Source organism: Bacillus rossius, chromosome 12, assembly GCF_032445375.1.
Source record: "Bacillus rossius redtenbacheri isolate Brsri chromosome 12, Brsri_v3, whole genome shotgun sequence".
NCBI lineage: Eukaryota > Metazoa > Arthropoda > Insecta > Phasmatodea > Bacillidae > Bacillus > Bacillus rossius.
This window is the reverse complement of record NC_086339.1, coordinates 34,909,476-34,936,630: the sequence shown is the minus strand read 5'-3', so window position 1 is coordinate 34,936,630 and position 27,155 is coordinate 34,909,476. Positions and strand designations below refer to the sequence as shown.

The 27,155-nt window shown below is 41.0% G+C and overlaps 1 protein-coding gene across 1 annotated transcript in view; it reads right to left on the bottom strand.

Moving 5' to 3' along the window:
• The window catches only part of LOC134537830 (aquaporin AQPAe.a-like), a 130,705-nt gene that overhangs the window by 14,380 nt on the left and 89,170 nt on the right, over positions 1–27,155 (bottom strand). Inside the window, exons 2-4 of the mRNA XM_063378681.1 lie at positions 21,447–21,650; positions 7,227–7,370; positions 5,085–5,294 (exon numbers count right to left, since the gene is read on the bottom strand). Coding sequence (XP_063234751.1) covers positions 5,085–5,294; positions 7,227–7,370; positions 21,447–21,650 — 558 coding nt within the window. The remainder of the gene's footprint in view (positions 1–5,084; positions 5,295–7,226; positions 7,371–21,446; positions 21,651–27,155) is intronic.

The window sequence follows — 27,155 nt, the reverse complement described above, 5'->3', positions numbered from 1 at the left end:
ACCTATATCGTAAAATGTTTGTTTGTGAGAAATGTCATAAGCAGTTTGCCAGAAAAGATAATATGAAAACGCACATGAAGACATGCAAAGGTCCTGCTGTGCGGCAGAAAGTAAAGGTTTCGGCGCAACAACGATGCATCGATGTGCATAAGAGAATGCCTGGAAATGGTACTACTGTTGCAATGTCTGTATCTGGATCGAGTCTGAAAGGATCGTCTTCATCACCACGGTATCCTTGCAGCTACTGTGATACGTCGTTCGCATTTTCCCATGATGCACGAAGACATGAGCGGAGCAAATGCACGAAGAATCCTTCTCGCATGAAGTTTCGATGTGATGAGTGCCTTAAATGGTTTACTCGAATTGACAGTTTGCGACATCATGCGAAAAAATGTAAAGGTGGAGTCTGTGCTCCTACTGCTGAACTACCTGCCGACATTTCGGCTCCTCGCTTTAGATTGGAGACACGAAAGCGTACAACCAAAAAAACAGATGCCTAGCAACCGATTGTTATGACGTCTGAACATGGAAATAAACCTAAGACTGTGTTCGGAGCATTACAAGTGAACGATAATGGCTTCTACTTGGCGCAGTCTGCATTTCGTGGAACTTTGAAAGACTACTATTATCTAAATACGTTCGGTGAGTCGAAGGACATTTGTAATTTTCTTGACGATATCAGACAGAAGATAATCAATCAGCTTACTGATGATGTAGCAACAAACGGACCTTTGAAATATAACTTGTGGTTGGACTGTATATATGGAAAGCCATATCCGTTCGATGACAAAGTGAAGAAGTGTGCATTCAAGACATCGGCTGCAGTAATTTACAGTTCTAACGATGTGAAGCAAACTGTTAAAAACGGTATCCAGAAACTCTGTCAAGAAAAGGTGGACTATGTCTGTAAAGGTTCTGGCTGGACTCTGTCTAGTATAAACCGATTGGAGCTAAGAATTAGTCATTTCACACCGCTGCGGAACTAAATGATTATAAGATTGCTGGCTTTCGTAAGTGATCCTGTAGTAGAATAGAAATTATGTAATAAATATTATGTTTGTAAAAGAACTTGCGGTGTTTAATTCCTCGAACCTTACACTTTAGTGGTGCTTTTTTAAAATATTAAAGTTGTTTTGTATCGGCCTGGGATCGTACCAAGGACCTTAGTCAATCTAATTAATCAGTTTATTGATTTGAAATTTATTTAATGATTTCTGAACTTTTTCCCGGATCTCTAGCATTAAAATTACGCATTTCCAATATGGTGGTCTTGATGTCTGATAGGATGGTGGTCGTAGAGGATTTAGAGTCTCTTTACGAATGTTGAACATGGTTTATTGAAATTATTATTTTTTACATAAAATTAAACATTATTGCATCGATCAAGTATCGAACCAAGGACAGGAGCGGATCGAATCAATATGTAAATTAATGAGTGATTTATTTAACGAATTTAGAAATTTTTCCCGAATTTCTAGCTAAATAATTACGGATTTTCAAGATGGCGGCCAAATGACAAGATGGCGGGCACCTTAGTAATAAATGATTACTGCACTCTAGCGGATAAGAACTAAACTAACATGGCGTCAGCGCACTCTCGCCGACGAAAACAAGATGGTGGTCTCCAGCAACGAAGACAAGATGGCGGACATGACGTCATACTAGGTGACGATATATCTGCTTTAAGAAAAGTGGTGGGAGTCAGTCTGCCTGCAGCCACCATTAAGAAAGGAGCCTGTCGCCATTTTTAATTTTTTTTGCCCTCACCGGGTTCGAACCGAGGACTCCGAACTCCGTGTCGTTAATGTTTGTTTTTTATAAATGTTTTATTAAAATTTTATTATTTAATTTTTTTTTATAATTTTTAAAAAATATTTTATTAAAATCGGATAATAAATAAAAAAGTTAAAGATGGCGGCCGTAACAAAAAATGCATCGGTGACGACATAATCCAAGATGGCGGTCATGGTATCCTTATTCCTAGAAATGGCTTATAAGCGGCTATCTCTTAGGAGTTTTAAGCCAGTTTTAGGAATTAGGGTTCTTTCTAGGGCAAAACGACTTTTGAGGATTTTCGAAATCCTGATTTTCGAATTGAGGAATTTTTTGAGATTTTTTGGCGGAACTTTTTTCCACAGAAATGGAAATTTTGGTGATTTTTGAGGAATTTTGGGAAAATTTTGCCCAATTTTGGCGAATTTTGAGGGTCAAAGGTCAAGGTCAAACTTGTCCCGTTACGCTGTGTCCCGTTACACTCATACAAGATGGCCGCCGTGACGTCACAATCCAAGATGGCGGACACCGGCACCGGCACCACAGCCAGAAGCCGTGCGCTCGGCGCCCCTATTATATACTACTGTAGTCGTTTAAGATGAATAAAATAAAGTACTTGTGTCACATGATTAAAGAAAAACACAGATATAAAGTTTGAAATAACATCGCTAAAGCAAAAAAAAAAAAAAATCATACGTCTTTAATTACTTTATAATCAACGCATTAGAATTGTTAAAATCAGGGAATTTTCCACCCGCCTAGCTTTATTTTTTTAAAATAATTTCTAGTGATCAAGTGCTTATAATAACAAAATGCTCAATACAGCAAAACATATATATATTTCTTACCACCAAATAACCACTTACGGTTTCGATTTACTTAAAAGCAATTTAAGCAATTTATTTTTTGTAAAAATAAAACAAATTTATTTAATCTTTAGAAGTAAATATTTGATATTGTACGCTTTAAAATAATTTTTTTGGTAAAAAATGAAATATGCATACATTTTAAACTATTTATCCATAACAATACATATTTACAGTTTAATATTACGAAGTAAAGAATAAATTCGATCTGAAGACTTCCACACATTAAGAAGCTGGAGCACTTAATGCACGAGCTAGTGAGGCTATGAAAGCTCAATTACTTTTCTACGTATTCATGTTATTCAAATGTCTGCAATGCATCGAAAGTGCGTTGCGCGTGTTTTGTGCATAGGCAACCATGAGCCCAAGAGAGTGATACTGGTTGCATTCCTTATAGGCGCTAAAGCAGCAGAGCGCTTAATAGAGAATGTTCAGGGATGTGCCGAGTGGAAAAAGCGTTAGAAAGGAGATCGTATAGCAATTAAACTATTTTAAAAGTAAAATTTTACTTGTCTGTGTTTAGTATTAGTTAGTTATTGGGTCAATCCCTTCTGAATTAATTTTCCGCAACACATTTAAGTCTAAGTCGCAGTTCATGACGTGGCTTTACGGAAATATTAGTTTTTTTTTCACTACCATTTGTTTGTAATTGAAATTCGAAAATGCTAGTATATGTCGAAAGAGCGTGTCTTAAAATAATGATAAATTTATAAAGTAATTTAGTGTAATGTTGCACAGTGTAAAATCCTTTTCTTCACGGCAAATATAAAATCCAACTTCTTAGTTAGATTTTATAATAATTACATTAAACAAATGATAATATGGCTATTGTAAGTAAACATTTTTATTTGTTTGGGTTATATGTACACGTATATTACATTCAAGGCTACAATAATTTGGCTTGTTACTTTATGTAAATGTTTCATTAACATTAAAATGTCAGTGCTCACTTTATTTTACTATTACGTAATAAACATATGAAACCAAAGTTTTGTTCCCAGCATCATAATTCAGCAGATTTTAGATATATTTCCCGATTTTCTAACTAGTTTCAAGTGGTTTAACACATTTATTTGTAGATGATTAATTAAAATTATTAATGATAACACAACCAGGGTAATGTAAGCTGCTGTTTGCTCTGCGCGGACACTTTGGCTGCCACCGGATTTAGGCCACTGCACACTTTTTTTATTTGTTTAGTAGTTTTCTTTCAACCACGATGAAATTTGAACATGTAAATATATTATTGACTTCTTTCCAGTCAAACATTACGTTTGTGATTAATTTGACAAGCACTATAATTTTTGCATCGAAACCGCTACATGTGTACATTCCCATGTTATGTATACATTGAGACGTCCCTTCCAACGAAAGACAGCCGTATTCACATCAGATAACAGTTATTTTAACCCCCGCGCGCCCTTTAAGTATACCTCCTGAGTTTGCACAAGGCATCTGGAAGCTCCATGACTGACAAGCCACTGAATAATGCTTAGTTTACAGGTATAATAATTTATAATGCTTATAGATTGATGGCATTGATTTGCATACAGTATAGTAAAATGTACAACGTCACCAGGCTTCCAGTATTCAGTGCATGGTGCAAGACATTGCCGTAGCCAGGACGTTATTTGGTTTATAGAAGAAGGGGGGGGGGGGGGGGGAAATAATTTAAAGGATTTAGAATATTTGTGGATATTATATGAGAGGTGGAATAAAAAAAATAAACAAAGAGAACCACCATGTATCCAGCATGAATGAATAAGCTCAAAATCCTATAGAGGTCAGTAGAGACAATAACGGCAATGGGATGAAAGTGAAGTGGGGTAAATGGAGGAGTACTACTTCAATTTACACCTGTCGGCTCACAGTAAAGTCCACCAACTTTCACACTTGCGAACAGATCGCCTTGGTAGGAGACGTGTTCTGAGTATCGCTAAAACTGAAACATCTTGTTGACATTCCTAAACATGATGTGGAAACATTATCTACACATTTACGAATGTTAAAGCGTGTTTACCATGAATCCACTGTATTACTCCTAGGCGTGTTTTTGGAAAAGGTACTTCGAAAAGGTGAAGTGACACAATAATTGTGAGGTTCGCTCCCAGTAGAGTTGTGAGAGTTAATGTTAACGTGCCACAATTGTGAGGTTCGCTCCCAGTAGAGTTGTGAGAGTTAATGTTAACGTGCCACAACTGTGAGGTTCGCTCCCAGTAGAGTTGTGAGAGTTAATGTTAACGTGCCACAACTGTGAGGTTCGCTCCCAGTAGAGTTGTGAGAGTTAATGTTAACGTGCCACAACTGTGAGGTTCGCTCCCAGTAGAGTTGTGAGAGTTAATGTTAACGTGCCACAATTGTGAGGTTCGCTCCCAGTAGAGTTGTGAGAGTTAATGTTAACGTGCCACAATTGTGAGGTTCGCTCCCAGTAGACCTCATACTCACCGCCACCAGGTGCCCCAGCGTGATGGTGAGGCCGATGGCAAGAGGCGCGAAGCCCTTGGTGTCGCCGCGGTTGGTGTCGCACACGCCGAACACCACGAGCAGCAGGATGAAGCCCAGGAAGAACTCGATGCCGAAGCCCTGCAGCGGCGTCAGCTCCGGCTTGACCTGCGTCGTGCCCAGGGTGCTCTGGAAGCTCTCGGGAGTCAGCGCCTGCGCGGGACACAAGCCCTCCGTCACTGCAGCTCGCTACCTCCGTCCTCCTTAACTGCGCGTGGAGTTGGCAACTGTCTCATGACATCATGGGCGTCGCAAGGATATATTTTTTGGGGGGGGGGGGGGAAACTGCAATTGATTTAGTTGTTGAGGAATATCGATCCCCTGGGAAAAAAGCGGGGGGACCGGGGGTCCTTCCCTCGGGAAAATTTGGGGTTTGAAGGTGCAAAAAGGTGGTTTTTAGGCATTTTTCTTTCCTAAATATTCTAATTATAGTTGGTTGCGATATATAATTTATTTTTTATAAAAAATATTTTCAGAGAACAAATTTGTAAAAACACAGTGCCCACATTACCACGATTGGACTAAATTCACCATGCGCAACATATGGGTTATATCACAGAAATCATATTAATAATATAACTACGAAACTAAATATATTATTGGAGGGGACGAAATGGAAGACTTTTATTATTGGGGGGACGTGTCCCCCCCCCGTCCCCCCGGTTGCGACGCCCATGCATGAGGTGGTTCAAGTGTCTCTACCTGATCACCATCATACTTCAACAAGGGCACACCTCACTGAAAGAGCAGTTGGGAACTGTCTCATGACATGATGTGAAGTTGTTCAAGTGTAGCTATCTACCCACCAACATACTTCAACAAGGACGAATCTCACTGCAAGTGAAGTTGGCAGCTGTCAGTTGTTCGAACGTTCACGTTTACCCTACATTAGTTTGTTTATCTTAAGAAACCATTAAAATGAAATTCTTATCAAAATTTACTCTACTTTTAGGTATGCCATAGTCTGAAAAAAATGAAGTGTGAATAATGATTTGATTTTTTTTAACATCACCATTTTGTCGGCAAATTAAATTTCTATACCTTAATGTAAGCAGTGTAGTCTTTCAAGATATATGCTTTATACTGAACTACACTCCTGTTCACAGATCTGAGTTACTTTTTAAAGCCAGTTAAAAACAGTGAGTAGAGTTAGAAATGATTCTTATGTAACCCAGTTCAGAGGGAGTAATTCATTACATCGAAAAAGAAGCTAAAAAGCCAACGAGTGTTAAGTTGAAAGCGAAAGACCGAGGAAGACCTCTTTGACAGAAGTTGGCTAGCACATACACCAAAAAAGAGGCGATAGCTAATAGCAAAAAGGAAAAGCCACTAGCATGGTATATAAGTCACTTACATCAATGAGCCCCCAATGGTTACTGTCATCCCCATGATGCTAAGTTAGATGCAGTTAATAGTCGTGTAATCCTAGCACAATTATTTGGCCACAATCTGCAAGCGAATAATTCGTACATTTGAATGATATGTCATTCGGTGTGTCTCACTTGAATGAGACTTGAAGGTGCGCAAAGTGTGCAGACCAGATTATATGGCAATGCGTTCATTACTACATGGATACTGGCAAAAGTGACACAGGTAAATTAACTTATTTTGAGACTCTAAAAAAAAATGCATCTATTGCTATGATGTAAACACAAGTGACGAGCACACGAAATTACAGTAAAACTATGATGGGACTACTGGACGAAGGGAAGCTGATGCTACTGTGGAATTTTCGGGCGCTCTCTACTGTAAAGGGACGTACCTTACATACAGTTCCTCGGGGATGGTGGCTGTAAGGCTTGTAAGGGTATCAATGAATCGAAACCTTACGGGGATGTGGAGATAAAAGAGGTGGAATGTTTTGGACATGTGCAGTATGTTGTGTCCGGCTTCCGTTGAAACTACGATACGGGGTTCGAACAGCGAGCAGATGTGTTTCTTTCTCTGGGATGGGTACCCCAGAGAAGGAACTGCCGTCATCAACCGGAAGACTCAATCATTCCTCACTTTAGGTTCACACGATACGTCTGCCTCCCGTCAGACCCAGAACTCCTCCACGGTTCCTCGCGTGTGAGAGACACCCACCTTGAGCACGGCGGTGCCCGTGATGGCGCCCACGCACTGCACCACGATGTACAGCAGGCCCTTGAGCACGGTGATGTTGCCCGTCACCAGCATGCCGCACGTCACCGCAGGGTTCACGTGCGCGCCGCTCACGTGGCCCACCGTCTGCAAGGAACACAGTCACACTTCCATAGAGCATCGTCCACGCAGTCCCCACTTCCATAGAGCATCGTCCACGTAGAGGTCACCACAGTCCCCGCTTCCATAGAGCATCGTCCACCCACAGTCCCCGCTTCCATGGAGCATCTTCCACGTAGAGGTCACCACAGTCCCCGCTTCCATGGAGCATCGTTCACGTAGAGGTTACCTCTGCCCCGTGGGCCCAACTCTGAGCATCCGGAGCGACCACTTCGTCCAAGACCTAGAAGTATCAACTGCCACACACTGCCGCTCAGAGCACCGATCACGTAGAAGTGAAGTGTGATTATTTCGCATTCTTCGATGTAATTTTTTTTTTTGGTTTACATAAAATCATCGATTATGGTTTACCACCAAACGGAAAAGAATCTCAAAATTTTAAGCACAAATTCTTGTTTGGACTTTTTATACATTTTTAACTATTAAAAATAATCACAATTGATGATAGCTTTTCCGTAATAAAAATTGCACTTGCTATATAACAGATCCGTTTCATTAATTCATTTGTAAATTTTTGTTTAATGGTTTTATTTTTTAGTTGGCTTTGTAATGAAAGTGTTTAAGTGTAGGTTTATCACACAAGCGGTTGTGTAGTTGAAAAAATTCAAGCAAATGTTTTTTATTGATATTGTTACGATCGCGCTTGGCTGCAGTGCTGGCGTCGCCACGCTCGTTCGGCCTGTCTGCGCCCCCTTCCACCCGCATCCTCTCCCTGGTATCTCGTGTCATACTGTCGCGCGACATCCTGACCGTCGCAGCGCGCACCTGCCTCAGATCGGGTTACTTAAAAGAGGCCGCACTGCGGAATAAAAGGACTCAGACGCCTTTATCGGCGTTCTTAGAGCAGCCACCGCGTCCTTCGAGGACTCACGACGCGTTTCTGGGCATTTCGACGACGAAGGTCGCGCGATATCTCGGAGACATGCCCGATTGTTCTGGACGGGAACCCAAGGGATATTTAAGGAGGTTGGGCCGACCTTCGAGTCAGTCAGTGAGTGGGGAGTTCTCCCGCTGCGGAGTTTCCGGGCGATAGTGCCGCGGGTGCGGCAGAGTGGCGAAGTCCTTGGACGAAGGTTCCAGGGCAGTCAGTCAGTCAGTCGGTGACTGAGTGAGTTCTCCCGCGGCGGAGTTTCCGGGCGATAGTGCCGCGGGTGCGGCAGAGTGGCGAAGTCCCTGGACGAAGGTTCCAGGGCAGGGAGTGAGTGAGTTCAGTGGAGTCGGGAGTTTCCGGGCGATAGAGTCGCGGGCGCGGCGGAGTCCCGAGTGAAGTGGCGAGCGAGTCGTCGAGTGGGATCTCGGCGAAGGGTGTGACGGCGGCGGCGGAGTGCGGCGACGGAGTCCCGCGGCGGAGACCCACGAGGGGTGCTGCGGCGAGAGTTGCGCCAGAGGTGCGGCCCAGCGAGGTGTGTGGAACGAGTGACTGGAGAATAGACATTTCTTTAAGTGTAGTTAATTATTTGCCATCTTAGAAGATTAATTGTAAGTGACAAGTAGTGGTAATAAATAAAACTGTGTGTGTGAAATAAAATCTATTGATTGGGCTATCCTTTACGAACCCCCGCAGGTAAATCGTAACATTTTGGTGTCAGAAGTGGGATAGCCCTAATTAATAGATTTAGGATTCAGTTACAGTATTAGATTAAAAGTTAAGGATAGAATTTAGTTTACGAGAATATAGTTAGTGTTTAGAACTTCAGTGAATTTGAAATTTTCTACAGTTAGTTTGAGTATACTGTAGTCAGTGTTAGTTTTGAATGTAATAGAGTTATTGTTAGTTAAATTAGAAGGTTCGGCTAGGTCATTTAAAATTAATAACAGTATTAGAAAAAAAAATATTTAGGCTTGTAGACAAGAAAGATGGCTGCCGATGAGCTTAAGAATGTCCTGGCATTCTTGGCCGAACTGAAGAGTGGCCAGGAAGAAATGAAGAATGAAATGAAGAGTAACAGGGAAGAAATGAAGAATGGCCAGGAGAAAATGGAGAATAGGCTGGACGAGATGAAGAGTAGCCAGGAGAAAATGGAGAATAGGCTGGACGAGATGAAGAAGGGTCAGGAAGAAATGTTAGCCAGTATGAAGAACTTTAAGGAAGAAATGGTATCTAGTACAAAGAACTTTAAGGAAGAAATGGTAACCAGTATAAAGAAATTTACGGAAGAAATTAAGAGTGGAAGGAAGGAGAGTAAGAACCACCATGAAGAAAAGAAGAGCGGGTCAAATAATAGCCTAGAGGAAATGAAGAAGGGTCAGGAAGAACTGAAGCATGGCCAAGAAGAAATGAGGAATGAAATGAAGACCGAAGTGAAGTTAAGCATAGAAGGGAAGAACAGCCAAGAGAAAAACAGCGAAGAGAAGAACGGCGAACAGAAGACCGGTCAGGAGAAGCACGGCGAAGAGAAGAACAGAGAAATGAAGACCAGCCAAGAAGAGAACAGTGAAGAGAATAACAGTGAAGAGAAGAACCACAAAGAGAAGACTAGCGAAAAGAAGACTAGCGAAGAGAAGACCAGCGAAGAGGAGACCTGCCAAGAGAACAGTGAAGAGAACAGCGAAGAGAACAGCGAAGAACACTGCGAAGAGGACATTAGCCAAGGAGAGGAGAACAGCCAGGACATGAAGATGAAAGAAGAGCTGAAGAAAAGCATAGAAGTAGTGAAGATGAGTTACAAAGTAAAGAATATTGAACAAGAAGAAATGAAGATAAACCAAAAAGAGAGGGAAAAATTCACAAAAGAGCTGAAGAAAAGCCGAGAAGAGATGTACATGAGTCAAGAAGAGATAGAGAAGTGCAAAGAAGAAACGAAGGAAGACCAAGAAGAAACACAGGAAGACCAAGAAGAGGTGAAGAAGGACCAAGAACAGGGGAATAAAGACCGAGAAGAGAAAATGAGAACACAAAGAGTGAAGAAGATGGTGCAAGGAGTAACTGAAAGCAGTCCAGACGATATTCATAAGAACAAAGAGGGAATGAGGAACCAAGAAGAGACGAAGAAGAGCTGGGAAGAAATGCTTTGTGAACAAGTAGCTACGAGAGAACAAACAGAGAGAAAAAGGGAAGAAACAAGCGAACCATTGGGAGGCAACGAGCAATGCTCTCAAGAGAATCGGGTCCGTCCAAGGCATCGGTCAGCCCGTCTCGGGCTGCTGGCTGAACGACATGGGGCATCTGTGATGCAGAAGTGTCGCCGGGTGACAAGAGAAGCTACATCTAATGAGAGAGAGGGTTATCTGGTGAGACTGTACAGCCCGCGTTGGAGGAAAGGCAGGAGGCCTAAACTTCGAGAAGCATGGGGACCTCCAGGAGGAGATGCATTACCTGTTCGGGACGAACAGGTTTAAGGAGGGGGCAATGTTACGATCGCGCTTGGCTGCAGTGCTGGCGTCGCCACGCTCGTTCGGCCTGTCTGCGCCCCCTTCCACCCGCATCCTCTCCCTGGTATCTCGTGTCATACTATCGCGCGACATCCTGACCGTCGCAGCGCGCACCTGCCTCAGATCGGGTTACTTAAAAGAGGCCGCACTGCGGAATAAAAGGACTCAGACGCCTTTATCGGCGTTCTTAGAGCAGCCACCGCGTCCTTCGAGGACTCACGACGCGTTTCTGGGCATTTCGACGACGAAGGTCGCGCGATATCTCGGAGACATGCCCGATTGTTCTGGACGGGAACCCAAGGGATATTTAAGGAGGTTGGGCCGACCTTCGAGTCAGTCAGTGAGTGGGGAGTTCTCCCGCTGCGGAGTTTCCGGGCGATAGTGCCGCGGGTGCGGCAGAGTGGCGAAGTCCTTGGACGAAGGTTCCAGGGCAGTCAGTCAGTCAGTCGGTGACTGAGTGAGTTCTCCCGCGGCGGAGTTTCCGGGCGATAGTGCCGCGGGTGCGGCAGAGTGGCGAAGTCCCTGGACGAAGGTTCCAGGGCAGGGAGTGAGTGAGTTCAGTGGAGTCGGGAGTTTCCGGGCGATAGAGTCGCGGGCGCGGCGGAGTCCCGAGTGAAGTGGCGAGCGAGTCGTCGAGTGGGATCTCGGCGAAGGGTGTGACGGCGGCGGCGGAGTGCGGCGACGGAGTCCCGCGGCGGAGACCCACGAGGGGTGCTGCGGCGAGAGTTGCGCCAGAGGTGCGGCCCAGCGAGGTGTGTGGAACGAGTGACTGGAGAATAGACATTTCTTTAAGTGTAGTTAATTATTTGCCATCTTAGAAGATTAATTGTAAGTGACAAGTAGTGGTAATAAATAAAACTGTGTGTGTGAAATAAAATCTATTGATTGGGCTATCCTTTACGAACCCCCGCAGGTAAATCGTAACAATATTATATGACATTTTCAACCTTTGAGCCACCTTCGATTAATATTTATAACAAAGTAACAATCTTTGATTAAAAATATATTCTATATGAAAAGTTTCATGTTTGCTTATATTGTTTCACGAATCGTGGTTGAAAACATTTGACAAGTGCAAGCGTATCACTAGACCTTCAGCGCAACTTCACTGAGAAGTTTGCTTGAATATTATAAACTACACAACTGCTTTTGTGATAAACCTACACTTAACACTTTCATTACAAAGGCACCTGAAAAATAAAACCATAAAACAAAAATTTACAATCTTTGAAAGATTTGTGCAATGGGAGTGCATGACTTGATGTAAGCTTTTGGCCATACGACATTGCTAAGCACATGTATGTCTGTATAAGAAAACTACAAAAAAACCAAAAGACAAAAAACACAAATTAAGAAAAAAAATTGCTGTTGTCAACAGGATATATACACCACATAATATTCCATAACAGGAATATGGTCAACAAACAAAGAAAAGCAAAGAAAAAAGGACTAACAGAACGAGAAAAAAAACCCCACAAATGATGAATTGAACCCCAAAAAAATTCAGCACAACAGTTGAAACGAGACAAAAACACAACAAAACGAAAAGACGAAACAAACACAATAGTTTTCCAAAAAAGAAACAAGCGACGTTTCGGGAACTGCTATCTGCTCCCGTCCTCAGGCAGAGACGCACATGGTACGAAAACTCAGGTGCGACTGAGTAGGGGCTGGAAAACTATTGTGTTTGTTTCGTATTTTCGTTTTGTTGTGTTTTTGTCTCACTTCTACTGTTGTGCTGGTTTGTTTCTGTTTTGGAAAACTATTGTGTTTGTTTCGTTTTTCGTTTTGTTGTGTTTTTGTCTCGTTTCAACTGTTGTGCTGAATTTTTTTGTGGTTATATTCATAAATTGTGTTTGTTTTTTTCGTTCTCTTAGTCCTTTTTTCTTTGTTTTTATTTGTTTGTTGACCATATTCCTGTTATGGAATATTATGTGGTGTATATATCCTGTTGACAACAGCAATTGTTTGCTTAATTTGTGTTTTTTGTATTTTGGTTTTTTGTAGTTTTCTTCTACAGACATACATGTGCTTAGCAATGGCGTATGTCCAAAAGCTTACATTCAAAAATTTACAAATTAATTTATGAAACGGAGCTGTGAATACAAATTTTATTACGTAAAACCTATCTATCAATTATGATTATTTTTAAAAGTTAAAAATGTATAAAATGTCCAACAAGAATTTTTGCTTAAAAATTTGAATTTTTTTTTTCTCGTTTTATGGTGAACCATAATTAATGATTTTAGGTGAACCAAAAATATATAGGTATTTTTTTATAACGAGGAATATGAAATGAGCACATTTCATTTCTACGTGATCGGTGCTCTGAGCAGTGTGTGGCTGTGGAGCGCAGTGTTTCACTGGGGAAGCCCGAGATGTCCATCAAGTTCTGTCCCTGCCCGAACACGCCCGAATATTAACCTTCGGCCAACCTCGGGTTTATTTATATATATTTATATTTCTCTGTTTATTTTAATGTAGCTATACTAATCTAACTAACCGTCCACAGTGTTTTAAAGTGTTTTAATGTAGCTAACCTAACCGACCAATATTTGAATTCATTTTTCCTGCGCAAAAATAAAACAAATCGCGAAGTTGGCCGAAGGTGAATTGTTCGGGTGTAATCGGGAATGGCAGAACTTTATGTGCATCTTAGGTCTCACACTGTGGCACATCGGCGGCCACTCTGCGGGAGTGTGATGGAGGGGGCGGGTTCTCGGTTTGGGAGCCAACCCACGCTCTCGCAGGCGCAGAGGCCGCGGCCTGGGAACACTAATAGCGCCAATTAGAAACACTTTCCTCGCCTCGCAGGAGTTACTCCGGCCAGGGAAACTCTGCTACAAACAACAATTACCGTGTCAGCTCGTCGCCAGGCCTATTCCAGACTAATCTATACCAGCTGTGAATCACACCGACGAGACGTGAAAACGTTTCAATGTCGATAGTGTGCCGAAACGAGTCACAGCGTTCAATTAAAAAACTTTTTATTTGCATTTTAATCCTCTCACGTTCGTCAACGTTTTATTCTTCTTGGTTACGAACTTTGAGACAGTAAATCTCTATGGACCATGCTGCTCTATGCAAACTAGAGGTGACGTTGGAAACAATAGACCATACCCCTCTACGTGGTATTGAGATTTTTTATTATTAACATAACAATTTTATTTAAATATTTGATTAAGTCCATACATTGTCTTAAATTGGATGTTTATTTATCTTTTGTTTGTTTTAATGATCTCTTACGTTTGGCGTCTGTTGGCTTGGAGCATAGCCGGCCAATCAGAACAATGCCTTGAGTGCATCAGAAATTTTAAAATGCTCGGAATAAAACATTCTTTTGGAACTAGACGCCAATAACAACAGATGTGGCAAAATATATCAGTGCGTTAAATCTGAGTCGGATTTTTGCCACTGTAACTCAGTAAATTGCAGCAGAACTAGATAAACTCCACAATTATCTGTAAAGTAGGAGTGTGAAATATCAGCAGATTCGCCGTAAGTGTTCTTAAAAATTTTCTGACATCATAGACTGTAAAGTCTTATTGTTTAAACACACCGAGTGCAACAGAAAGTAGAACTACTATTTCTTTAACGTATGTTTACGTGTTGACTGTTTAGAAAGACACTGAATCACACTGATTTATCCACGTTGTTATATGTAGAGACCGGAAAAATTCGCGAATTCATTCGGCGATAGACTATAATTCAAATACATATAGGCTACCTCTATAATGATTTTGCTATTGGCTTACTGTTCATCTGGACGAATCTCAACCAATTATAAACCCTCAACCAAAGAAGGATCGAGTCACGGACAAACCAGCTGAGACGACTTACAAGTCGGCAGTCAACTAACTTGCGTTTTTTGCCCAAGTGTACAGGGAAATGTGCAGTCTATCCTGAAGGCCATCGAAACAGCGAATTTTTCTGGTCCCTAGTTATATGTCATTGAAAAGACAATGCGTTACTCATGGATAGAGACCGGAAAAATTCGCGGGTTCAATGACCTCCAGGATGGACTCCAATATCCTCTACACACTCGGGCAAATGCCAACTGTTCATTGGCTGCAGACTTGTGAGTCGTCTCGACTGGGTGGCCTGTGATTTAAAACTTCTATGAGTGAGGGTTTCTAATTGGCCCTCAGTCCTCCAGATTAACAAGTGAACCAATGACAGAAGCAGCACTGAGGTTTGATTATTTGAATTTTAGCATAACACGAAATGAACCCGCGAATTTTTCAGGTCTCTACTCATGGACTATCATTTCAAGGTAATGTTATTTTTCTCCCCAGAAGTCCAGGGATTTCAAGACTCGTATCACCCTGATTCTATACTAGCCGGACAATTACAAGTAAATATAACATACCTGTCATTTAAATAAATACTAGCTTAAGACACTTATTGATTCCATTTCAAAGACACGTGTATTTTGTGGTTTTTCGTATCAGTGAAAGTGTAAAATCGGAAAACACAACTCTTGTGTTGTATATGTGCCCTACATATATGTCCATATCAGTAGCAAGGAAGGCCGGTAAGTTGTATTAAGCTGTGTTTGTGTTTAAAATTTGAATAAAATGTTTATTTAAAAACCAGTTATAACTTTACTACTTTACTGTACCATTTCTCCTGTTTAAAATTGATACTTTTATCTTGACACATTTTCCTGGTGTTAAATAATATAGTTAACGTATTTTTTTGTATATTTGGTTATTAATATTTATACTGTGATGTATAAATAGTATACAATCAACAATCAAGGCAAGGTCACGTGGATCCGCGAGTCAGGACGTATGTTTATAAAGTAGGCAGCCGACGGACATTACACCTAATTTTAGGGATATTATAAATCAAACTATGAAATATTTCATTCATCACACATTAGATACGTGCAATAAAGGCTTTTTATTCGAAATTATAATTTATTTTAGTATAACATGCAAACAATTAGGTATCATTAGAGACCGGAAAAATTCGCGATTTCAATGACCTGTAGGATATACTCCATGATCCTCTGTACACTCGGGAAAATTACACCTGCTCATTGGCTATTGACTCGTGACACCTGTTAACTGGTATGCTTGTGATTCGATACTTCTTTTGTTTAAGGTTTTTCATTGGCCGAGTATCATTCAGATAAACTGTGGCCCAATCACTGATGCAGTAAAAAGGCAAACGTTTTTGGATTCTAGACTAAGTATCACGAAATGAATCCGCGAATTTTTCAGGTCTCTAGGTATCATGGGTTTTTAAGAATAAGATGCAAATAAAATAAATTTGATCTTAATGTGCACAATTATTGTCAAATAACTTTGTTGAAGGAGTTGGGGTTCCGCCAATAGATAGTCAATCATATGGTTCCCTGGCAAAAAAAAAATAAAAAAAATAAAGGGAACCGGTGCTCTAAAGAATTGACATTCCAAAAGGGGGGGACCTTAGTAGTATTTTAACAGCGTCACCCTGGACTAGACATAAAAATGACATAAATTAATTTTGTTTACACAATGTAACCCTGGAATATACATACATAAAAATGACATAAATTAATTTTGTTTTCACACATGTAAACTTAAAAAAATAATTGTGCGCGGAGTCCATGCATGACATGAGTGAAACTTCTTGCTTATCAGGTACAGATAGAGATAAATTATCAGTATTTTTGATTGAATAAGAGATAATCGTTGAGTTTAGTTGAATGCGGGTATGATCTAAATTGAAAAAAAAAAAATTTTTTTTTTTCGCAGCCTGTACTATCGCATCCGTTCAATGGCACTTTTTGGGGCCTCTTTTGGCAGTTTATTCCCCAGTTGCATTTGATACCTCTTATCTGATTCTGGCTTTTGATTATTTTTAGGCATGGTGTTAAATCACTACCTCCAGCTGAATAAAATGAAAGAACAAATAACACTCCTATCGAACATCAATTACACTTATAAAGTCTATCTCACGAGTCTTGACATTTCAAATCACAGTGTTCACATACCAAAAATGAACTACACTTATAGAGCTGGCCTCGTAAGTCTACACGTCTTTCTTAAAATTTCAATTACACTATTCACATAAAAATTAATGATACTTATAAAGTTAATTGCACAAATAAATAACAATTTTACACAGGAATTAGTAAATTGTAGATACTTAAAAAAAATGGCGGCGTCAATCGTTAGCCGTTACGAAAACTGAGGAGCAGACTAACACAAGCAGCTTTACGAGAATTCCGTAGCATCTCTGCTGCGTCTTTTCTAACTCTCCCCTACAGTCTCTTCTTCAGGCCGTTACAACTAACATATAGCATGCTACGTTACGTAACTATCCCCCCTTCTTCCTGGCGTCTTCCCATTCGGGAAGCCTAAGATGTACATCAAGCTCTGTCCCTGCCTGAACAAGCCCGAATATTCACCTTCGGCCAACCTCGGGTTTATTTATATATATTTATATTTCTCTGTTTATTTTAATGTAGCTATACTAACCTAACTAACCGTCCATAGTGTTTTAAAGTGTTTTAATGTAGCTAACCTAACCGACCACTTTTAATATTTGAATTCATTTTTCCTGCGCAAAAATAAAACAAATCCCGAGGTTGGCCGAAGGTGAATATTCGGGAGTGTTCGGGCAGGGACAGGACTTGATGTACATCTTAGGCTTCTCTTCCCATTCGACCGCTAGAGCTTGTGTTCGAGTGGCGTCGCGCTGACGCACTCTCCTCCTCTACCGGTTCCCCCACCACCTACCCGACTGTTCCCCTCATGCGATCGGAATTTTCATAAAGCTCAAAAATGTATCCCCATCAGCAAAGAAGTTTCACTTAAAAAAACTATAAAATTAACCACTTTTTGTTAGATAGGCTTTGGTTTTCTACTTTCAAAAATAAAATATACATTTTTATACCAGTATGTAATAACATATCTTAGCTTATAATCAAACATATCTACCTTCATAATGTACAATCAACTATTTTTTATATTTAGTCAACGAGGTGGAGCAAATGCAAAATATTGGACTCGTATTTCAAGAGCGATGGGATTCGGAAACAGGCCGTGCGATCAATTTCCTCCCTGATTTCCTTGGTCTATGGTGCCTTCAAAGGCATTTATTTGAAAGACGAAGTGGAGAGATAACAAAAAAAAGTTTTTTTATCTGTAACTATGCAAATATATTTTTTTTACATTTAAAGTACGTACTGTGTTGAGGATTTTAATGAAAGTTATTGCGATTTTTTTCTGTTACATTAAAATGAGAGATGTTGCTATGAAAACAGCTGATTTTGTCCAGCGTTGCGCAGACGTAATTAAACCGCTGATATTTTCATGAATTATGAAAGTACTGCGCGAAGACTTCTATCAGGAAAAAAATACTTAACGGTTGGTCTAATGCATCGTCATGGAATCTGGAGAGCCCGGCAAAGAGGTACCAGTCGGGCCAGAGATGTTTCTGGCTGCGCTCGAAGCGAGAACATTTGAACAAGTCTTTGCTACAGCTATGCTTCTACCAATTGTGCCGGCGGAGTTCTCTCTCGTTTATTCTGCACACGTACGAAGGATTAATTGTTACAGCTGCTGTGTCTAGAACACGGTCTGCGATGGCCTCGTGTTGCTGGCCGGCTACCCGCGAGATGACGTGAAAGTGTGCAGCTCGTCCTTATCGGCCCCCTGGCGGCGGCGGCGCCACTTTCCCCGCCCCCGACACCCTCCCCCCTCACCCTCGCTGCTGAGCGGCGTGCTTGTAAAGTTAGCGCGCGGCCGCTAACTCGTGCTGCAACGGCAGCAGAGACAGCTGCTGGCACCAGCCGGCACCTCCGTGTGTGCTGGCCCGCCACGCCTCGCTGCGTCCGTCCGTCCCTCGTCACCACCCGTCAACCACCCGTCACCAGCCCTCACCAGCCGTCATCACCCGTCACCACCCGTAACACCCGTCACCACCCGTCACCTCCCGTCATCACCCGTCACCTCCCGTCACCTCCTGTCACCTCCTGTCATCACCCGTCACCACCCGTCACCTCCCATCATCACCCATCTTCACCCGTCACCTCCCGTCATCACCCGTCACCACAACACAATCAGTCGGTCACAAAAAAATTTCCACCCGTCCGTCCATCAGAAGCTTCTCAAGCTTTTAACGTGCGACGGACGAATGAAATTATAACCTCCAAACTAGCAAGGTATTGCCGGAAATCCATACTGTCTTAAAAAGACTTTGAAGTTGGTTTATTTGTTAAGTTGCTTCTATTAAAATGTTTTATCTTACGTCTGAACGCATTATGAAGTAATAGATTGACAAAACATTGACCAAAAACATGGAAGTGTAATCTACTATGTATGTTAAACCTAAAATAAAATTAACAAATATCAGATAAAACAATAAAATTGAAATTAATGCTTTATTAGTGCTTAAGTTCCACGATTGTCAATATAATCTACCATAAGATATATTTTCCCCACTATCCAAGCTTTCTAGTCTGTAGGGAGCATCAAAACGGAACAGTATTTGCGAATGTGCGCATCATTGCGAGTCGCTCGGCTTGCTCACGGACGGACGGACCAATGAGAGTTGACCTTTACTCCTCGGACCACATCCAGGAATAACAGCGTCCTTTAATCAGTGTGACTTTCAGGAGATCGGCCATTTTGCTGTCCTTTCTCAGTACGCTGCCTGCTTGCAAACATTATTTCACGATCACTTTTGCATTTTATCTTTATGAGTATCATTGTGGTCTTAAAGGTTTTGTAGCGCTCTCTTCAATTAAAATTATTATTTCAGTTTTTTTTTCTTTTATTATAAATGCCTTTTACTGCTTAATCTTTAACAAATGCACGTTTGAAACTGCCATTGGCGTAGCTGTTTTCATAAAGTTGGGGGGACGACAAATAATGATTTTGATGTCATGTAAACCCATTCCCCTCTTAATAAGACGGGGGGTCCGGGGGTCCTCCACCGGAAAATTTTGATTTTAAAAGTGTAAAATAGCGCTTTTTAAGCAGTTTTTGTATCTAACCATTGGATACATCGATGTAAAATTATTATTGTTTCCTTAAGATAAAATTTGAGAGTGAAGATATTACAAATAAAGTTGGGCAGAATAATATTATAAAATAAAAATATCACGGTCTAGAAAGTTTGGGGGGGGGGGCAGGCCCCTCCACCCAAAAAGTTCAGGGGGACAGGTCCCCCCTGTCCCCCCCGGTTCCTACGCCCCTGGAAACTGCCATGGTATAGATTGTGAAATGGTGTTCACTTCCTAACAAATGGCTGCTGATTACGCATTTATTTCTAATAAATTACGCTAAGGTAACCGACGGTATAGTTATGTCGTCATTTAATGACTTTTGACTTACTATATGTACCCTTCACATCAGCTGTAGGTATCAGAAAAATTAACTATATATTTTTTTTGAGAAATTATAAAATTTTACTTCTAAATGTAACCCATACAAGCCTCACTCTCAAAGGGATTATGGAAAAAATCAGAACAGTGTATTGGCTTGGAATGAATTTATGTAAAAGTGTAAAAGTGATTCGAAATCAGGTTGGGAACACCGAGTTTTAATAGAATGCAGCTCTAGCATATGGAGTTAAATAGCGTGTAGGCCTTATGAAGCGAGCTTACTGACAGGCAGTTCGTAAGGTCATTATTCAAAATCAGTATTCAGTATATGCAGGCATATATGTCAAAATAAACCACGAATGCAGCTAATTAAAAAAAAATGTTGGTAAGGAAAACGCATGTAATGTTTTCGGAAGTACGAGATGAAAGCTGCGGTTGTGAGCGAGCCACGTGGTACAGCACAGCAGCATGTAACCGAGGGGACAGGGAGTGTGCCGGGGGGGGGGGGGGAATAACACATAACTTAGAAACACACAACTTAGAACAGTATTAATAAAGAAAACCTTGGAAAAAAAATCCACGTAACTTAGAATGTAAGTTAGAGTGATCATAGCTTAGAAACACGTAACTTAGAAACACACAACTTAGAAACGTCGGTAGAAAGTCATAAATAGAGACCGGAAAAATTCGCGAATTCATTTCGCGATAGGCTAAAATACAAATCGTTATACTTCAGTGCTGCCTCTGCTATTGGCTCACAACTCACCTGGATGACTCTGGGCCAATGAGAAACACCCAACCAAAGCTTTAGCCGAATCACAGGCTGCTACGTTGGGACGTCTCACAACACAGCAGCCAATGAGTGGGTGACATTTGACCCGAGTGTACGTAGAACTATGGAGTTCATCCTACAGGGCATTGAACCCGCGAATTTTTCCGGTCCCTAGTCATAACTAAAGACCGGAAAAATTCGCGATTTCAATGACCTGTCGGATATACTCCATGATCCTCTGTGCACTCGGGAAAATTACATCTGCTCGTGACACCTGTTAACTGGTATGCTTGTGATTCGATACTTCTTTTGTTTAAGGTTTTTCATTGGCCGAGTATCATTCAGATAAACTGTGGCCCAATCACTGATGCAGTAAAAAGGCAAACGTTTTTGGATTCAAGACTATCACGAAATGAATCCGCGATTTTTTCCGGTCCCTAGTCATAACTTAGAACTATTAGAACTCAGAACTGTCATAAATGAGAAACACGTAACTTGGAACTGTCACAACATGGAAACACACAGCTTGGAAGTGGTGACGGCACCCCCAGGGGGAAGGGAGGGTTGAGGCACGCACCTGCACGATCATCATGATGGCGAGGCCGAAGGCGAGCGCGATGACCACGATGTTGGGGTTGAGCGGGTCCACGCCCATGTTGATGGCGCTGCCGCAGCCGAACAGGTTGAGCAGCAGGTTGCCCAGGAACTCCGCGAGCAGCGGCTTCCAGATGCCCGCCTTCACCTCCCCCAGCCCCAGGCGTTCCTTCAGTGCGCTCGGCATCTGCAACCAGCGAGCCCGCCTGTCACCTGGCTGCCTGCCCTCCGCTCGAACAACACATCTCCCGTTTCAGCTCATGACCTGGCTGCCTGCCCTCCGCTCGAACAACACATCTCCCGTTTCAGCTCATGACCTGGCTGCCTTCCCTCCGCACGAACAACACATCTCCCGTTTCAGCTCATGACCTGGCTGCCTTCCCTCCGCTCGAACAACACATCTCCCGTTTCAGCTCATGACCTGGCTGCCTGCCCTCCGCTCGAACAACACATCTCCCGTTTCAGCTCATGACCTGGCTGCCTGCCCTCCGCTCGAACAACACATCTCCCGTTTCAGCTCATGACCTGGCTGCCTGCCCTCCGCTCGAACAACACATCTCCCGTTTCAGCTCATGACCTGGCTGCCTTCCCTCCGCTCGAACAACACATCTCCCGTTTCAGCTCATGACCTGGCTGCCTTCCCTCCGCTCGAACAACACATCTCCCGTTTCAGCTCATGACCTGGCTGCCTGCCCTCCGCTCGAACAACACATCTCCCGTTTCAGCTCATGACCTGGCTGCCTGCCCTCCGCTCGAACAACACATCTCCCGTTTCAGCTCATGACCTGGCTGCCTGCCCTCCGCTCGAACAACACATCTCCCGTTTCAGCTCATGACCTGGCTGCCTTCCCTCCGCTCGAACAACACATCTCCCGTTTCAGCTCATGACCTGGCTGCCTGCCCTCCGCTCGAACAACACATCTCCCGTTTCAGCTCATGACCTGGCTGCCTGCCCTCCGCTCGAACAACACATCTCCCGTTTCAGCTCATGACCTGGCTGCCTGCCCTCCGCTCGAACAACACATCTCCCGTTTCAGCTCATGACCTGGCTGCCTGCCCTCCGCTCGAACAACACATCTCCCGTTTCAGCTCATGATTTTATATTCACATTAATCACTGATCAACGTTTAGACTTTTTCAATTGTTTAACTTTCACGATATCAAAAATATATACAGTGCATACTTTCTGCATAATTAGCTGCCAAAGTTACATTTTTTAACGTTTTTGGGTTGTACAAATAAAGAGAATTTAATTTATTGCAGAACTGAAACTTTTTTGGTTTAACTGCAATGCCACTGGCTACTTCATGATATGGTTTGCATTTCTATCACAAAAACCTCATTTCGTGTTTCTTGGCTGCACAAATCGTAACAAATTGCAGAATTTCGAAATGCCAGGTAAAATTAATTAATATTTTCTGAAATAAATTCAAACCATTTCTTGAAGTAGTCAGTGACATAGCAGTTAAAAATCTAAAGTTTCAGTTCTGCAATAAATTAAATTCTCCTTATTTTTACAACGCAAAAACGTTAAAAAATGTAACTTTGGCAGCTAATTATGCAAAAAGTATGCGCTGTATATAGTTTTCATTTCGTGAAAGTTAAACAATTGAAAAAGTCTACACGTTTATTTGTAATTAAAGTAAATATAAAATCTTGACCTTAAATGAGAGGCACCCCCTTAATTTATACCCGTTTTGTATTAAAATTGCTTCCATAGTGGGAGTCAATTCAACAAAACAAAATATAACAAAATCGGGGGGATACAGTTAGGTGTTGCAGCTACATATCTATCATCCTCATCCAAAATTTAATTACACCACTGGATAGCTAAATGATCAAAAGAATTCGTTACGCCAAGTGAGGACTGTGACGCATCGCGCATGGGGGAGGGGGAAGCGCCGCCATTTTGAGGTCATTTTGCTGCGTTTCGAGATTTCCATTTAACACAATTTTTGACTCGGAGAAGCTACGACGTTCGTTTGAGTTTCAATCGTCAGCTCTCGTCAAAATCTATCGATTGCATACATAAAACATTAGTATAAAATAGGTACAGTGAATATATATATATATATATATATATATATAGTGTTAAAATAAATAAATAAAATATGTCGGCCTAAACGCGACTTCTTAGTGTTCGAACATGATTATAACAAACATAAAATAGCTTAGTTTATATTTTCAATAGAAAATATTACCTGTTACGTACACGCATTCACGTACAACACACAGCCGTGTCCATGACACAGCCACATCCCATTTGCTTTTTACTTCTCATGTTAATGTTACCGTATGAGTAAATTAATGTAATTTAAACGAGTAAAGATATATTGCTCTAGTTCTTGGCTCCAAACTGCGTGTACAGGCTGGGTGGAAAATGTCGAGCGTGTTTGCTGAGAAGGTGGCAGAGAATGCCAAAACCACGGAACTCGGCGAAGTTTCAGATGAGAGCATTCGCGCACAAGCGGACGATTTTGCTGACAAGCCTGATGGACGCGCTACGGCCGAGTGCTAGCTGAGTCCGGATCCTGGACGTATTTCTTGAAACACGGCCGTTCCAAATAGATCCCCTGGCGCCTTGTTCCGAGGCAGTCTCTGGTCAAGACGTATGAAGGTCTTGTCATTCGGCAGGCCACACTAACTGTTGTGAAAAACGCCTTTGGTGAATGCGCTCTGCTTCTGGTGAAATTTATCTCACTTTCCCCGTACTCTATTAATATCTCCACCATCTCTTCCACGCAGGTACTGTTCATCAACACTTTAATTGCAACGCTCATAAACCATATACTGTAATGCAGAACAAGGTGTTGGTCGCTACTGCGTATTGCCAACTCTAATTGAATCGGTCATTTAAGAAACCCCATACATGTCCAGAAAAGTTAGTTTTGAGATATTAAAAAAAAAAAAAAAAATTGGTTGTCTGTAAAGTCGGTTTACGGACGATAGTTTAACGTGACAACGTCATAACAAAACATTGATGAAATGATTGATCCAGAAGAATAGGAAATATATTCGGCCTGAGACTGAGCCGTAATAGGTTTTTGCAACCAAACCATTTAGGCATTAAAAATATTATATTCTTTGAGGAAGATTTTTTTTTAATTTTTCAATATTTTGCATGATAAAATCTACCTCTGCATACTTTTATGAATAAAATTGAATCATTTTTATTGAATTATCACTATTTTGTATGGATACAAAGGAGTGAAATGAAATGTGCAATTGAATTAATAAATTTACTTTTATTTGCATTCATTAATTCAAATATATTTATTACTTTTGAAATGTTGCGAGCGCCATATTTATTTTTACAAGTACAAAAAAAAAACTTCGCAGCTGCCGGGTTTCAAACCGACAACCTTTAGTTTATTAGTTAGGTACGCTAACCACATGCCCACGAGGCCATACTAAAAAAAATACAGTTTCAATTAGATATATATATATATAAACTTTGTTCACGGTAGGGGTATAATATTAACACGATTTTATAACAAATACGCATCCCAAATACACCAAACTTATTTATAATGTGTTACAATATTTTTTAAAACATTGTGCAAAAGATCCCGGGTGTAATTTGAATTATTATGTGTAACTGTAAAACACCATTGTTGGTTCAAAACGTATTTGAATTTTCAACATTACTTTTAAATAACCGTACCGATTGTGCTGAAAATCGGTGGACGATCGTTAAATTACATAATATTAATAATTCAAACGACGAAAATATGATTGAAAAGTCAAATCGATGGTTGTTCCAATCGAGTGGAAGAGAGATGCCACGCATGCGTAAAATGAGCAAACAGAACACATCCGTAGTGGGACATTCGTAGTGGGACACTTTTTCGTGCTTGCAGCCGGCGTTCATCGATTTATTAGACGTTGTCACGTCAAAAACTTTTGTAGTTAAATTGTTAAATGATACAAAGGTTTTGTTACTGTTGTTAGTTACAGTAGTCGTTATACTATTATGTTCTAAAATAAGAGACAATTAATATGAACTATTGTTTCTGTGATAGCATTATTAATTATCTGGACATGAGGGGTTTCTCAATGCAATGCATTTTTGAGGCATTCAGTTTAATATATGTTATTTGTGTATGGATATGCGGGGTTTTAACAGTAAATAATCCAGCTTGCTTTTTTTTTTACAACATCCTGTGTACAACTCCATTTCAGCCAAAAGTGGACATGTAGGGTTTCTCAAATGACCGATTCAATTGTCGACGCCAGCTCGCCGCCTGATCCCGCTTAGTGCTTGAACCTGACACGTCACTGCTCTGTCAATGTGCCTCCTCTCACGCCTGTCTGTGCGCGACACTTAACTATGCTTGCTTCTGTTTGTTCTCGTCACTTTGCATGGTTGTGTTTTGAAAATTATTTTTTTCCTTAAAAATGACAAACTTTTTTTTTTTTAGCATTCTCGACCATCTATTATAATTACGCTCTGGAATTTCCGTACAACCTGTATATATTTATTTTGCCCAAATGAAAGACTATTGTCGGACAGAGACCACGCGCACAAGTTATGCCGAAATGAATTTGTGATAGCATCAATGGACGGCTTATGTATTTGCCAACTGAAAAAAAAAAAACGTGTGTCATGGTGGACGTAGCTGGAACATTGCCGAGGTTACAAAATATTGTATTTATTTGGTATGTCAACGTTTAGATTACGTCATTGTTTTATAGTTTGTTGTTACTAGTGCACTGAAATACGAACAGCGTTAAATAACTCTTTAAATTAACAATTTTACTTAAAGTATGTGATTTGGAGTGTAATTTGTAAACAAAACGTGGGTACTGTGAATTTGTTCCATGACCTATTTTCACAGCACTGTTTCCAAACGCCTCGGCGAGAAACAGTCTACGTGGGCTCTGCTCTTTGGGCCAGCGCGACAAACGTGCGCGGGCAGTGACGCAATGGCTGCTGGGAGGACGCCTCGCGCCTCGCTACATCGCAACATCCGGCCTCTTTGGACCCCGTCCTGACTCCCCCACCTTCTCGCGTTTATTTTAGTCGTTATTAATGGCGTGTGATAGCTTTCAGCTCATTGCCTCGCGCTTCAGAATATTACTGTCGGCAGTACGGAATTGGTCAATTATGTATACCATACATTTATTTTATTTGAAAACGGAGTAATTTCCCGAATGGCAAGGAAGTCTATTGGAACGGAAATGTGTCACCACGGTGCTGCCATCTGCGGAAGTTTCAGATATCTCGAAAAGATGGCGGATCCGCGTGATTCATCTGTACATATTAACTTTCACGATCATCGCAGTATTTAAACTGCGCATAGATATAAAAAAAATAATCTTAAGGAAAGTAAAACTACCATTTAATTTTTTACCTTATATTTTATAGCCATAAAAATAAATAAATAAAATGCTGGCATTATAATTTTGACAAGCCTTAGCTAACATTCAAATGTGTAGGTAGCGTAGCATTTCGTAATACTGTAGAGAGACAATTTTTTTTAGCATATATAACATATATTTGACACCATGTTCCATAATATAATTTTGTGATTAAATTTTTACTGTTAAATCTTAAAACATTGAACAACTCAATAAATTTAAAGTTTGTATGTAGGGAGTATTAACATAATGCTTTCTGTCGTTTAAGCAACAAAAAATATACATACATATAGTTAGTGTTATAATATGTGTTTTAAAAGGCTTCAGTTTA